Source organism: Budorcas taxicolor, chromosome 2, assembly GCF_023091745.1.
Source record: "Budorcas taxicolor isolate Tak-1 chromosome 2, Takin1.1, whole genome shotgun sequence".
In the NCBI taxonomy this organism is placed as follows: Eukaryota; Metazoa; Chordata; class Mammalia; order Artiodactyla; family Bovidae; genus Budorcas; species Budorcas taxicolor.
Window position 1 is genome coordinate 48,673,515 of NC_068911.1, and position 14,743 is coordinate 48,688,257.

The 14,743-nt window shown below is 40.3% G+C and overlaps 1 protein-coding gene across 1 annotated transcript in view; it reads right to left on the reverse strand.

Moving 5' to 3' along the window:
- Positions 1 to 14,365, reverse strand: part of UGGT1 (UDP-glucose glycoprotein glucosyltransferase 1) — a 109,630-nt gene extending 95,265 nt beyond the window's left edge. Inside the window, exons 1-4 of the mRNA XM_052657570.1 lie at positions 14,308 to 14,365; positions 9,796 to 9,931; positions 5,205 to 5,287; positions 2,366 to 2,496 (exon numbers count right to left, since the gene is read on the reverse strand). Coding sequence (XP_052513530.1) covers positions 2,366 to 2,496; positions 5,205 to 5,287; positions 9,796 to 9,931; positions 14,308 to 14,365 — 408 coding nt within the window. The remainder of the gene's footprint in view (positions 1 to 2,365; positions 2,497 to 5,204; positions 5,288 to 9,795; positions 9,932 to 14,307) is intronic.
- Positions 14,366 to 14,743: the final 378 nt, after the last annotated feature.

A 14,743-nucleotide genomic window follows, 5' to 3' on the forward strand; every position in this document is an offset into this window, starting at 1 on the left:
AAAAAATAAATAAACAATATCTCAAGCTTTAACATAAACAACTGAAAAAAAGTCATACAGTTCCATATTGATGGCCACTGGCAGCATAGGTTTTCAGTCTTCCCTAGTGCCCTCATTAGAGCAAAAATGAAAACAGAAACCAATGGACCACATCTATGACAAAACCAGGGGGAAAGAAATCTCCCTGATATAAAATGCAAAAAGACCTGCAGTTATCAGAGGTCATGGAAGCAGAGGGAAACTGCAGAGATTCTAATGATTCTGAGAATAAGAAAACCCTGAAACGGCTAACAGGTTTTCACTGGCCAAGTATGATGGACCAACTGGTTTTGTTCGGCCTAACATTAGATAAGCACATGGCAGTCTGAGCTCTGTGAACGTGGAACTCACAAACTAGGACTCCCTTCCAGGGAAGGGCCCCACGCAAAGGAGAAACTTTTGAGGGTAGAATAATACTTCAGTAGGACAGAAATAAGAGACAATAAAAGAAAAAGTCCAAATAAAAGCTGAAGAAAGGAACAGAGTCAGGAAATTTCAAAAAGCAAGCTACCTTTTTTTAAAGTCACCATATTTTAACAAAACCTAAAATCAAACAGGATAGGGAACCAGGGAAGTTAAAGAAAACAAATTTCTCATCAAATTGAGCAGAGAAAGTCTCAGTGTCAAATGCCATACTGTAAGAAAAGAAGAGGGGAAAGAACAGAATAACACTCTTAGCCTTACAAGAAAAATTCTGCAGTGAGAGAGATATACTGGGAATTCCATGGGAGTCCAGTGGTTAGGACTCAACACTTTCACTGCTAGGGCCCAGGTACAATCCCTGGCTGGGGAACAAAGATCCCCTGTAAGCCACCTGGTGTGGCCAAAAAAAAATGTATAAGGCAAACTGTGTAAGTTACTCAACAGAAAAGAGAGGGACAGAGGGAGAACCTATAAATTAAGAGAACACACTCCCCCCCAAAATTAATAAATTTATAAAAAAACTGAGAAAACTAAACTCTACTGTATGGAGAGGCACTCTTGAGCAATGAAAGGATTTTTTTAAAAGAAAACAGCAGATGATTCCAAAAGAAGAAAGTGACTCCTTTTGCAGGGCAAAAGTCAGCTATGGTGGGGACACAGCACATAAAGGGCTTCCACAGTGCCGAGCCAAGTTCAATTTCTTGACCTGGGCGAAAATCACAAACGTGTTCCCTTCATCATAATGCATCACACTATACATTTCTTATGAGTTGCTGTCTATACCAGTTTCATTTCAGAATTAAAAAATGGTTTTAAAATTAGCATTTCTTTTATATCAAACATACAACCAGTGTACAAACAGCTTTGATTCTCTTGCTCTCTATTTTTTTTACAAGTTTGTTCAACTCAAAATCCAGTAAGATCCACACATTACATTAAGGTGACACATTTTTAAGTTTCTCTTGAAGTTCCTCCTTCCCTCTTTTCTTTCCTTTTTAATGTATTTGTTGATAAAAATCAGATCATTTTGCCATAAAGTCTTTCACATTCTAGCTTTTCCTGACTATAACCTTGTAATATTTCTTCACATTTCCTATCTGCTGTTCTCCTGTGATCTACACTGTGATCACCCTCGATCACCCTCAGGGTTAAATGGTTTAGCAAAACTGCATCTTTCTCTTCGGCTGTGCTATATAAATGAAGTCTGTAGTTTCAGGTTTTTTGCATAGGCATTTTTTTCCTTAAATGACAGTAAGTGCAAAATCAGTTCAGTTCAGTCACTCAGCCATGTCCAACTCTTTGCGACCCCATGAACCGCAGCACACCAGGCCTCCCTGTCCATCAACAACTGGAATCCACCCAAACTCATGTCCATCGAGTCGGTGACGCCATCCAACCATCTCATCCCCTGTCGTCCCCTTCTCCTCCTGCCCTCAATCTTTCCCAGCATCAGGGTCTTTTCCAGTGAGTCAACTCTTTACATCAGGTGGCCAAAGTATTGGAATTTCAGCTTCAGCATCAGTCCTTCCAATGAATACCCAGGACAGATCTCGTTCAGAATGGACTGGTTGGATCTCCGTGCTATCCAAGGGACTCTCAAGAGTCTTCTCCAACACCACAATTCAATTCCTCGGCACTCAGCTTGCTTTATAGTCCAACTCTCACATCCATACATGACCACTGGAAAAACCATAGCCTTGACTAGATGGACCTTTTTTACATGTTATTTGAAGATTTCACATCATCAGTTTTGCTCATTATTTACAAACAAATCATAAATCCTAGAAAATTTCAGGTAGAAAAGGTACAGTGCTGTAACACAATGACAGGACAACTGCAATACATCCAATCATGTGATACAACCCCTAAAAAAAGTACTGTCACGTGGAAGCACTGAACTCACCTGCTGGAAGGCTTGTATTGTAGCTGAGTAGGAGCGGACAGACAGACAGAATTTCAACAAATTCTGCTGTAGTGGTGACAGAAACCGAAATGCAGCTTCCAATATTGCATGATAATAGGAGTAATCAGTACCTGTCAGAAGAATACCAACCAAAATAGTTCTATATGACTACAGGTATCCAAATAAGATAGCTCATAAAGTATAAAGCTATGTGTTACAAAAGCATATGATTGCAAAATGTTACCACCATACTGTCTTGTAAAGTGAAAGTGTTAGTTGCTCAGTCCTGTCTGACTCTTTTGCAACCCCATGGACTGCAGTCCTTGAGGTTCCTCTATCCATGGAATTCGCCAGGCAAGAATACTGGAGTGGGTAACCATTCCCTTCTCCAGGGAATCTTTCTGACCCAGGGATCAAACTCGGCTCAACCACACTGCAGGAGAACTCTTTAACCTCCTGAGCCACCAGGGAAGCAAAGCATACTGTCTTGAGCTGTTGTCAAATGCTTAGAATTACTTAAGAATATACTGTGCAATTGGACTCTTCCTCTCTTCAATCCTTTTTCACTATTCCCTCTCCCTGGACTGAGATTTTCCCACTTACCTGGATGACTAACTCCACATTCTTCCTCAGGAAGAACTCAGTTTATGAGAGCACCTATCCCACGGAGGCATTCCCAGCCCCTACCCCCACACTTCAATCAATCATGTTCATCTCTTCTTTGCTCCCATATTTCTTTGCTTACCTCTCTCACTTAGCACACTGTTCACTCGTTCACTTAATCACTAACTACCCCCGCAATAGTCTGTGAGCCCCTGCACACAGAAACTATGATGTGTCTTTGTGTCCCCTGGCACATGTTACCTATTCAAACAACCTGACAAGGCTGAGCAACGTAATGAGGAAGTACAAGATATTAAAGGATGCTAATGAAACTATGGTTTGGGGAGAAGCATTAAAACAAACAATTGAAACAAATTGTCTGGGGGAAAAATACGTGCAGCAGTATAAAAAAAAAATCCCTAGGATATATTAAATGAAAATCATAAGGTACAAAACAATATATTTAGTACACTATTTTTTCTTACTGTTAGGAAGAATAAGAAATAAGAATACATACTTATGTATTGGATTGGCCAAAAAGGTTATTCAGGTTTTCCTATAAAATAATATGGAAAAACCTGAACGAATTTTTGGTCAACTCAATAGTTGTTAAAAAAAAAGAAGAAGAAGAACAAAAAAATACTGAAGGCTAAACAAATTAATTTTAAGTGGTTATAAAAAGCCAAGAGAAACAGAAGGAACAAGATTTTTCTGTGTATAGCCTTTTATATAGCTTTGGTTTTTCTCCTAAAATTTTACTTTATAATGAAGTAAGTTGATTAACAATATTAGGATAGTTTCAGGTATGTGAAGATTTGACTTTTAAACTACTATTATATATTTTTGAAAATTTTAAGAAAAATAGTTAACATTTTAAAAAGCAAAATGTAAAAGGTTGTGTGTGACATTAGCACCTTCAAAGTAGAAAAAGAGATCAGAAAGAAATGTCTTAAAATGTTTTGTGAAGTCACTCAGTTGTGTCCAACTCTTTGCGACCCCATGGACTGTAGCCTACCAGGCTCCTCCGTCCATGGGATTTTCCAAGCAAGAATACTGGAGTGGATTGCCATTTCCTTCTCCAGGAGATCTTCCCAACCCAGGGATTGAACCCAGGTCTTCTGCATTGTAGGCAGATGCTTTATCGTCTGAGCCACAAGGGAATGTTGCCAGAGTGTTAAAAGTGACTATCTTTGGGTGTTAGGACTATGAATAATATTTCAAATAAAGTGTTTAATATACTTTTATGGTCACTTCCAAGAATTCATACTCTCTTAACTTCAACCAAAAACACACTAGCACTTATACTGAAGAACTTTCATTTTAAATGTCAGAGTTCAAATTTCACTATAAAACCCACTTTCATAAATTTGTTTTACAAAATTGCAAACTAAAATAATTTTTTTTGGTTACTTGAACAATTACAGTTGACTCTAAATTATTTAACTGAAGCTTACAGATGCTTGTGCAAAACTTTTACGTATTTAAACTGCAAACAAGACTTAGACTTCACTTTTTAAATATGCTCTAATTTTTTAAATCATAAAGTTAAAAATCAATTCAAACATTAACAGCAGTCACAAATTTATAATTTGTACACACTTTCACTTCAACAAGGACTTATGCCTGTCAATGCAATGTTCAAGGCTTTAGCTACTCCTGGATCAGCATCTTTGAGTATTAATGTCCATATTCTATATAGTTTACACTGAATTAGAAAACGTTTGTGAAAGCTCATCAAAAACTAAACAAGTATACAGTTTACATTAATTTGACACCTTGACACTCTAGTTGTGAGTGGTTGGCATGCATAATGGAAAACATTTTGGATGGCACTCAATGAGAAGAAACTTAACAGATAACAGATCAGTTGAGTAATTAGTTCATAACAAAAGAAAGCAAATCAAATCTGATGGTTATTATGTAGATGCTAAATGATTCTAAATAAATTTGACTTCTGCAAAATAATCACATAGCACTTTCAATAAAAGAACACAAAAGAACAAAACACAAGGGGGGGTGGGGTGGGAAATCAAAGGCAATTCTTATTGCCAAAGTTGTAAACTTTTTCAAAAACAAGTACTAGTTTGTGTTGGCTCTGCTGGCTGCCATGACAATTCTACTCACTAAAGATAAAAATGTCTTTCATTAATTGCCATGCCACCATACTCTGAAAGAGACCAAATTTTTAATATATTCCCAGACACCAAAGTCAAAGAAGCATCTGCTTCTATTTTACCGTGATGATCTGATGATCCGATATTTTGACTGGCTTCCACAAAATCCCAAAATTTCTCTTGACTGTCTTCTGCTAAAAACTCACTGAGAGAAAAGGGGGAAATATCAGAAATAAAACAACTTAATAAAAATCTTCCAATATAAGTTACATTACTAAGGAGAGTAAAAATAAGCTTTTAAGTTTCCAAATGTCCAAAGGTTGGTTTTGATAATATACATTATATATGAATATATGTAATATATTTCAATAAAATATTTCCTAATTTTAGGCAAATCTTACTAGCTTATTAGCTGTTAATAATTAGCTTCATAGTTTATTCACTTAATAGCTTCATAAGGATTCCTTAAGAATCCTAGAATAATAGAAAGGTTGTAACAACAGGGAAGTCCCAATATAAAGAAAGGTTATGAAATCTCATTTGTGAAAATGCTGTCAGTAGTGGAAGCAGAATTAGGAATTTATAATTCTAGTACTAGTTCTGCTCACTCATTTTCTGAAAGACTTACAAAGAACAAAACAATATGTTTCGCCTAAGGTTCTCCTGAGGAAAACATGAATCCTAGAAACATCTCTAGGAGACTGAAGGCAGCATGCTGCAATCTTTTTACATCCATAAATCCAAACTTTAAAGGGCATCAAATTTTAAAGTTAGCACTGATTTAATAAAATCAGGTCTCAGAACTTAATGCCATCTTAATTTTTTCTTTGACTTTACTGTACCGACCTAAAATAAAATAATGGCTATTCTACACTTCCCTTCATTCAGGGCCTTTAAAATCCCAAGAAGAAAAACCAGGTATTCATTGAATGATTCATGTAAATTGGTTATCTTCTCCTCCAAACCATACCAATGTAGTGGTGGTCTTTCCCTGTCTTAGAGCAAACTACAGATCTGGATCTCAGCTTACCTAGCCAAAGGAAGACTTTCCCATTACTTGTCAACACTGGGATGTACAACTCTCACTCTACTCCACAGCTAGACACAGAAATATGGGAAAAATAAGAAACATTTCCTGGTAATGCACAGCTTCTCTAAATATAGGTTTCTGAAAATACCCATTATAATAATGTATTAAATTAGTGCCTCCTTGAATGTGGCATTTTTCTAGGCTTTCGAGTAACTGACACAAACATTACACACATCTTATAATAGCTTACAGTCTATTAATGTCTTACAGGTATTAAGACAGATTCAGTTCAGTTCAGTCACTCAGTTGTGTCCGACTCTTTGCAACAGATTATAATGTGTAATTAAATGCTAAATTCATGAATTAAAGCAGCATTCACAAGATAAGTGAGCAGAAGGGGGAGAAGTAATACACTCGTTAGTTGTGAGACAAGCGTTCACTTAAGCTAAGACCCTCCTACAAAGGCCATATGCACATAAACATATACTTTCATATAATTACAGGAAAACATAAACATCCATTCTTTCTCACCCCAATGCATAAATACGTCTTGCAATGTCTAAGTGTCAAACAGTCTTAAGAAAATTAATTACCAGATCCACTGAACTAACCCATGGAAGATAAGAACAGTACAAGATACTATTAAAAGGAATGCTGCCATTTGCTTACAGTATGCTTCAATTTGTTTGCTTTTTGCTCTAAACTGTTTTTTAGCTTCTGATATCTATTCCACTGAGTAAAAAATCAAGTTTTACAGATGAAATTCTACAATGTCTGGGATTTGCTTTATAATGTCTTAGTGGGAGAAGGTAGGAGGGTGGTGATAGCGATGGTTATTGGACTTGAGTTGGCAATCGCTACAACTAGGTGACAGGTAGAGAGAGAGCACATCATATATAACATTTTCTCCACTTATAAATATATTAACTTTCTTAAGGGCATAGAGGTAGTTAAAGAAAAATCTGGAATTTACATTCCAGTCTCAATCACTCAAATCTTTCAAGCTGCATTCTCAGGCCATTATAATGTTTATGCATTCAATAAATAATTGCTTCAATTTTAATAACAGAACTTTATTTATACAATGTTTCTGTTAGTAACTATAGCTGCTCAAAACATATTCAGGGCTCTACTTCAATTAAATATTGATGAACAATCAGAAGCTACAAACCCTTCATTAGCATCAGGTCCAATCTAAAAATACACAAGGGAATATTTTCAGTCCCTAAGGGCCAGAAGCAAGGAAAGCAAAATGTCTGTGTTAACTGCATGCCTCAATGTATGGAGAAATATCTGACCCTTCAGCCTCCCACCATGGACGTGCTGTGACCCACCATCAATGTCTGCCGTGGATGCGGGAGGGGAGGATGGTGGCCTCAGCCAGCTCCGGAGGTGAATATGGAGTGGTTCCAAACAAGCACAGCATATTTTTGAGTTGTCTACTCATCCCATTACCCTAGCAAACTATCTGTAAATAGCCACAAAGGAAAACTAAAATAGTGAACCCAAATGGCAAATGGCCAGGATATTATGAAAAGCGGCTATGTTTGTTATGGGTAAACTGGGGTGAAGGAAATAGTTGATAATACTCACTTCACTGAGATCAAAGAACTGAAAAAAATTGATTAATTAAGGCTGACAACTTGAGCATACTTTCTCAAAAGTCCATAAGTATATGCCATAAGACTCTTCTAAGAAAATATACAGACACCAGCAAGTTTGTTAGTATAAGTGAGAGTACTGGTATGTAACCCAGTTATGAATATTAAGCAGAATATCTTAAAACATCTATTACAGATAGCAACACAAACTTATTTGCAAAGTAGTAGTAAATCTCAATGACTTAGACTGACATCAGACAAATCATCCAAAATAAGATGAGTAGAAGGAAGAAAAAAAATTCAGTTAGTTATAAGAGTCCTAGTCCAGGCAGTCGCGGACCTCACATGCCTTCACACTTCACTGCTACAAACACCCAAGATCTAACAAGGGGCTCCGCCTATTTATCTATCTAGTTATTGTAACATCACTATGACATATAAGCAGTGGGGTCTGGTGGAGCGGGCATGGGGGTTGTTAGGGCCTGGGGTTTGTTTCTGCTGCCCTTTAACTGCTGAGGAGAGGGAGGCATGGAGAAGTGATGGCAGAAAGTCTGTTCAGCAGAAAGTTGGAAGGCTCCTCAGCAAGTCATGTTCCTTCCAGCCTCTCCTCAATACAAAGGAGGCTCTTCCTTAGGCGGTACACTATCAATACAACAAACACTTCGTTCACATCTTTCTAGGGATTAAGGCAAGATGTGAGAAGATAAAATTCTAAGTTGAAGGCCACAAAGTTATCTAATGAACAGTTCAAATTTCCAGCTCTATCAAATTCTGAAATTACTAAATGTTTATCTTTCACCTACCTAAATGTATGCTTTAGAAAGATTCGCTATAGGTCCTAGCTATATGTTATCTGAGATACAATAAAAATAAGCTTCCCTCTATAAACAAAAAAACTGACTAAAAGACAGGTATCTAATTATACTTATATAACAACCATTTACTAAAAAGTACATTTGGTTTATAAAACCTTCCAAGAAATCATTGACTATATTTTACTTTACCAATTTGAAGACATGTTCTTTTTTTTTTTCCCCCAAGTTTGGGCAATCTTCTTTACTGAGAAATTGAAATGCATGTTTTCTTTTTTCCCCTAAAAACATACATATGGTTTCTACAACCTGTCTACTAACTCCTTCTTGTGGTTCACTGAAGGGTTGTGAAGTTTCCTTCAAGTTTCATTTTCTTCCATACTCCCCAGACCAGAGAATCTCTTCTAGTTTGAGAGGTAACGGTGGGAAACTTGGTGTGACTTACTGCATATTCACTACACCCTAAATCCCTTCAAGGCCTAGGCTTTTGAAACTCATTTTCTGCACTAAGACCCCGGAACACAGCAGAAGTAGAAACGGCTGCATGCGGCAGAAGGCAAACAGGCAAGAACCTGTCTTCCAGAGTTTCCTGAAGCCCCAGATGGTACTGAGGTACATGGGGTAGGAGACTAGGGTCCAGCATGTTTCAGGAAATGCTGCCCAAAGACAACTGTCAACTTTAAGACATATCATTGTTTTAGAAAATGCTAAGAGTGAAAGATGCTACCAGTTTTAATTGTAAGGTAACAACTTGATTAACTGCATCCTGATTTTGGAGAAACTAACATCAGATTAGATGTGGCCACTTTCTCAGCTCCCCCCTGCACTCTTTTATCTGGGGTCTGTCTCCTTCCAAGTTCTCAGGAGGGGTATATCCTCCACCTGCACCTCAACAAGCTTTCTTCTCTTTCTTGTATTAAACACCCCTTAGCACCCTGTTCAAATAAACAGAAATTTTCCTTTAAGTACAACACTCTCTTCCCTTATTAGCATATTTACACTCTTCCTGGAAGACACCATAATAACTTAACCAATTCAGTGTATCTGTCTAAAGAAGTCCCTAAGGATCTCTGTCATCAGTGCAGTCCTAGCCTGCCGGCAGAATCTGTGTTCTCTCAGCCTGTGGCAGGTACACAGCATGGTGCACGCTGAATGGGGCTCTTACTAAACGCATAATAAGAATCCCACTCCCTAAAAGCTCCCAAATATTCACTGGCAGAGCCCACATTTTCACTTAAACATGTGGAAAGGAAAAAACATGTCTTCTTACCTGGCTTCTAATAACAATGGAGTGGAAAACCATTTTGTTGTAAGAGAGGTCGTAATGGCTTTTGAATCTGCCTTAACTGAGGAAAACAGCCATAATCCAATAAGCATAGTCAGAAGGCCCATTTTACAGCAAAGTCCTAGAAAGGGAAAAAAAAAGATTTTTCTACAAGGCAATGTTTCAACCTGAATCTTAATACTTAGAGACAAAAAAAAAATGATTGTGACAAAAATAAAAATGTTTCCAAAATATAACAGCACACACTATCTATAGATAGTCAATAGATGTTAGTTGATTACTGACATACAACTAAAGGTGTGTAGTTCATTACACTCTTTGCTACAAAGGCTGCACTTCATCTCCTGGTGCCTATGCCAACCAGAGATGTTAGCCTCTCGTTCGGAGTAGGCTTCTCCTGCTGTGGAACAAGGGCTCGAGGGCGTGTGGGCTTCAGCAGTCGCAGCGCCGGGGCCAGTGGTTGTGGTTCCCGGGGTCTAGAGCAAACTCAGCAGCTGTGGTGCGCCAGCTAAGTTGCCACATGGCATGTGGGACCCTCCAGACCAGGGATCAAACCCATGTCTCCTACATTGGCAGGCGAATTCTTCACCACTGAGCAACCAGGGAAGCCCCAAAAGCTGCTTTTAAAAGAGTCTGAAGTTCAGGCACTGTTGGCTTCTTGGGAAACAAAAAAATTACTAGGAATATCCCACTTATAAACGTGTAGTTGTTCAGGTGCTAAGTTGTGTCTGTTTCTTGCGACCTTGCGGAGTCTGCCAGGCTCTCCATCCATAGTATTTCCCAGGCAAGAATATTGAAGTGGGTTGCTATTTCCTTCTCCAGAGGATCTTCCTGACTCAGGGATCGAACCCCCTGTCTTCTGCATCGTAGGTGGATTCTTTACCCTCAGCCACCAGGGAAGCCCCATTTATAAACAGATATTTTTTTTAAAAAATCAACATTAATAAAGACTAGGACTAACCAAACCAGACCTCTGACAATGAAACCTGCTAGCAGGTAAGTCCTGGCTTGGGAGGGTGCGGGGCTTGGGGAGGTGGGGGGCACGGAGAGGAAACTGGAAATGATGTAGGCTCTTCTCCTGAAGTAGCAAAAGTTACTGACATTTCCTGCAGAGAGGGCAAGCAAGGACCCAAACTGTTACATACAATTTCAGACCACTCAAGAACTCTCTCAGACACCCTCCCCGGGAGGTTCGTGGACTGCAGCCTCAGAAACCTGCTCCTCCTGATAGAACAAACACGGGTTAGTAATAGAGACCTATGATCAACTCCTGAGTTTGCTAGTTACCAACAGTTTAACCCCAAGCATGTTACCTAATAACTCCCACCCTTACCCTTAGTCTCCCACTCTCTAAAATAAGAATAACAGTATCTGCCGGGATGAGAAGGCAACATGAAATCACTTTGTAACAAAAGTCACTTTGTAGCGAAAGTCACTTTGTAATGTGCCAAGTACTACACAAAAACTAACCGGTCTAGCAAAACATGTCATAAGGAAAAGAATCTAGAAACTATCTTCTAAACTATAGAATAACAGCTCAGCACTATTACAAGGCCCCAAAAACATTCCTTGGAAATGTATGCTCTGTGGCTAGAGGGGGAAAGAAACACTCTGCTGCAGAGCAAAGACTAACACAGCACTGTAAATCAGCTATAGTGCCTGCCCGCTCAGTTGCTTCCAGCTCTGTGACCCTGTGGACTGTAGCCTGCCAGGCTCCCCTGTCCATGGAATTTTCCAGGCAAGAATACTGGAGCAGGTTGCCATTTCCTCCTCAAGGGGATCTTCCCAACCCAGGGACTGAACCCACGTCTCCTGCATTGGCAAGCAGATTCTTTACCACTGCGCCAACAAAAACTTTTTAAAATCCTACCCCAAAATCAGTAAGTTTCTAAACCAGAGGCAGCGCATACGAACTATGTTCAAGCAGTAATAATGCTACAGCTGTGTTCACAATTTTTCCTGCAGGGACCTAGATATGTCACCCCCAACAGTGATGAGTCCAGATGAGAAACTGGATGCCACTGAACAGTACTCCCAGATAGACTGCATGCATAGAGTGAGGAGGCGGCTCCTCCCCACTCCACCCGAGCAGACACTCACATTTACTGAGCAATTACTAGAGGCGGAATCACTCTGGACTGCGCCACTGCCAAGAGCTCTGCAAACAGCATGTTCCCCAGCCTGTCCACACAAGGCCTGCTCCACTCTGCTCACCTCAGTAAACAGCAGTGCCTGGCAAACGGCAGACAGTCCATAAATAAGCTGCATGATGGGTGAAACACTATTACCCCCACTTTAAAAATAAGAAAATGGGAATTCAGAGAGGCTAAGTAACTTGCCTAATAAATAGCAATTCTTGGAACCTACACCTGCCTGTTTTCAAAAGTTCTACAATACCATGCTCTCTGCCCTGGCTTTAAGAAGGGGTTCTTAATGTCCAGACCTAGACTGACCATACGGCTTTATTACGAGACCCAAGGCAAGTTCAAGGATTTCTAGGGGCAGAGGCTTTGGGTCCCAAGTGGCCAAGAGAGGTATGGTTTCACCTTGAAACCAAGGAACCAAGGGTGTGATCAAGCAACCAGCCTGACAGATCCATACTGGGGCTGACTTTGGGGACAGAATGTGAGCACCTCAAGAGCAGGAAGTTATGTCACAGTCACATGCCTAGCATAATGCCTGGGACACAGGAGGCCCTCAACATAAACAAACACAGACTCTGTTCATTAACAGGTGAATGAAAAGAACTGGGAGAAAAAGGGATGTGGCGCCAAAAGCAAAGGCGCTCAGAAAGCCTAGGACTTAAGAAGGGTGAAAATGAAAACTACGCATCATGACTCACTCAGAGATCCCCTAGACCTGTTTTAAAGACATAGAGAGAGTTCTTGGGGTGCAGCAGAGCATCATTAGAGATGGGAAAGGGAGGAAAGCCATACATTAATGAACAGCTTTCCCACACCCAAACCCCACATCCTTGATACCACAGGTAACACCAGACAAAAAGACTGTTCACAGAAGTCAAAATAACAACCTTTCTGAGTGGTCTTTTGTTTGAGGATACCTTCATTTGCCGAGATCCCATATCACTCTGACCCTAGTAGTCCTTCAAGGTTGCTTATTAAGAGGAATAGTCTGCAAACTAACAGTTGGCAGAATCTTCAGTGTGGCACTGCGTGATTATAGGCATCACACTTAAGGCATGATGCATAAATTAAAAAGTCTTTAGTAAGTTCCAGGCCCAAATGATTCATCTGTAAGATCTAGCGTGTGGCCTGGTTTCTTTAGTGTAAATTAAAGACACTCTTGCTCATTTTTTAAAAATATTCATCAAAGTTATATTATGGCAAGTGTTTATCACTTTTGAAAAATAGAAAAGGCATAAAGTTCTAAGTCATCACCAACTTTTTCCATTTTTAAACTGAAGAAAATAGCTAATGAACTCAAAAAAACACTTGAAGGGTTCAGGCTAATAGATGAGTTTGAACATATATGACAACAGCAAGGAAAAACATTAGGAAGCACCCTTCTTGAGAAATACATTTACTTCTGAAATAATTAAATTAATATACATTTATACCTAGAATTTTCTCCATAGTTCAATCTAGTTCCCTCAAGTTAAACACACTCTGTGAAGGAGTTATACTACCGTAGAAAGTAATGTTTATTTCCTTTATTAAAAATGAGTTTCAGCTAAGTTTATCAAAACCAAGTCAAACGGAAAGGCTACAATCAACCCAACTTCTATGTTGCTATCATATAGCTATTTAAAACGTCTTCAAATATCACACTAAAATTGGCTGGCCAAGTGCATGATGAATGTTTTCAAAATAGTTAGCACACAGTAAGGCATAAGACCCCAAGACTTCAAATGAGCAAACTATGCTAGTTTTCAAATCTGGCAAAAAAATGCTAAACCATCTAGAGATTCTGGCCAAGGAACGCTGAAGAGCTCGCGCCCGTAACTCATTGGCGATGTACGCGATCTTATTCTTCTGGCAGGTCCCACACTAAAAGTGAAACCGGATCATCCAATTTCCAGTCAACAGTTCCTTGAAACAAACGAAAACGGTAAACAAAATTCACCACCCGAATTCACTGTAGGGAAAACATAAATCTATACAAAGATCCATCCTTTTCCCACCGGAGTCCTGCAAACCTCTGGCTCTCAACCTTGTTGGGGTCAAGCTTGGTCTGAATTCGTGTTAGGACACGTCCCCCACCTCCGTCTGCACTTGGGCACACGGGTTTCAAAGCTCTCCAATGAAGGCGCAAAACCGATGAAGAGAGTCCGCGGCCACCCTCGCAGAAACCGGATTTGCCCAGAAAACACTGAAGGACTTCTAGAGGGACTCGAACAGAGAGGAAGGGCTGAGACACAGGAGGGGAAACTGAGTCAGAAAAGAATCGGAAGATCAAGGTGACCGAGACACACGGTGGCCTCGCTCCCCAGACCCTCTCTCCGCTGGCGAGACCTCCCCACTCCAACCCCAGGGGTACCTGTCACTGGTCTTGCAGCTGCAGCACACGCGCCGCTCTCATCACCTTTCCAGCCCATGCCAGGGGCCGCGCTCTGTCCGCGACGGCACCTGCGACAACGCCGGGGCGGGGCAGGGCAGCAGCGCAGGCGGCAGCAGCTGCGCCAGTGAGCTGCCGACACGCGCCTTTCCCGCGGCTCTGCTCACAAGCCGGCCTCGCAAAGGAGAGACCAGCTGCCGACCGCCCTTTACTTCCGCTTCCTACTGGCTAGCGCCGGAGGACTTCCGGCTACAGAGTCGTGGCCGGGGCCGCCCAGAGCGCCACGCTGCTGCCATCTTACTTCCGAAGAGGTTCCGCCTGTCTCCTTGCTACCGGAGGTTCAGTTTGGTTGCGGAGGCGCTGTTCTTTGAGGTTTGTGAATATGTAAGGGGACAACTGAGACACAAAAGCCTTACGA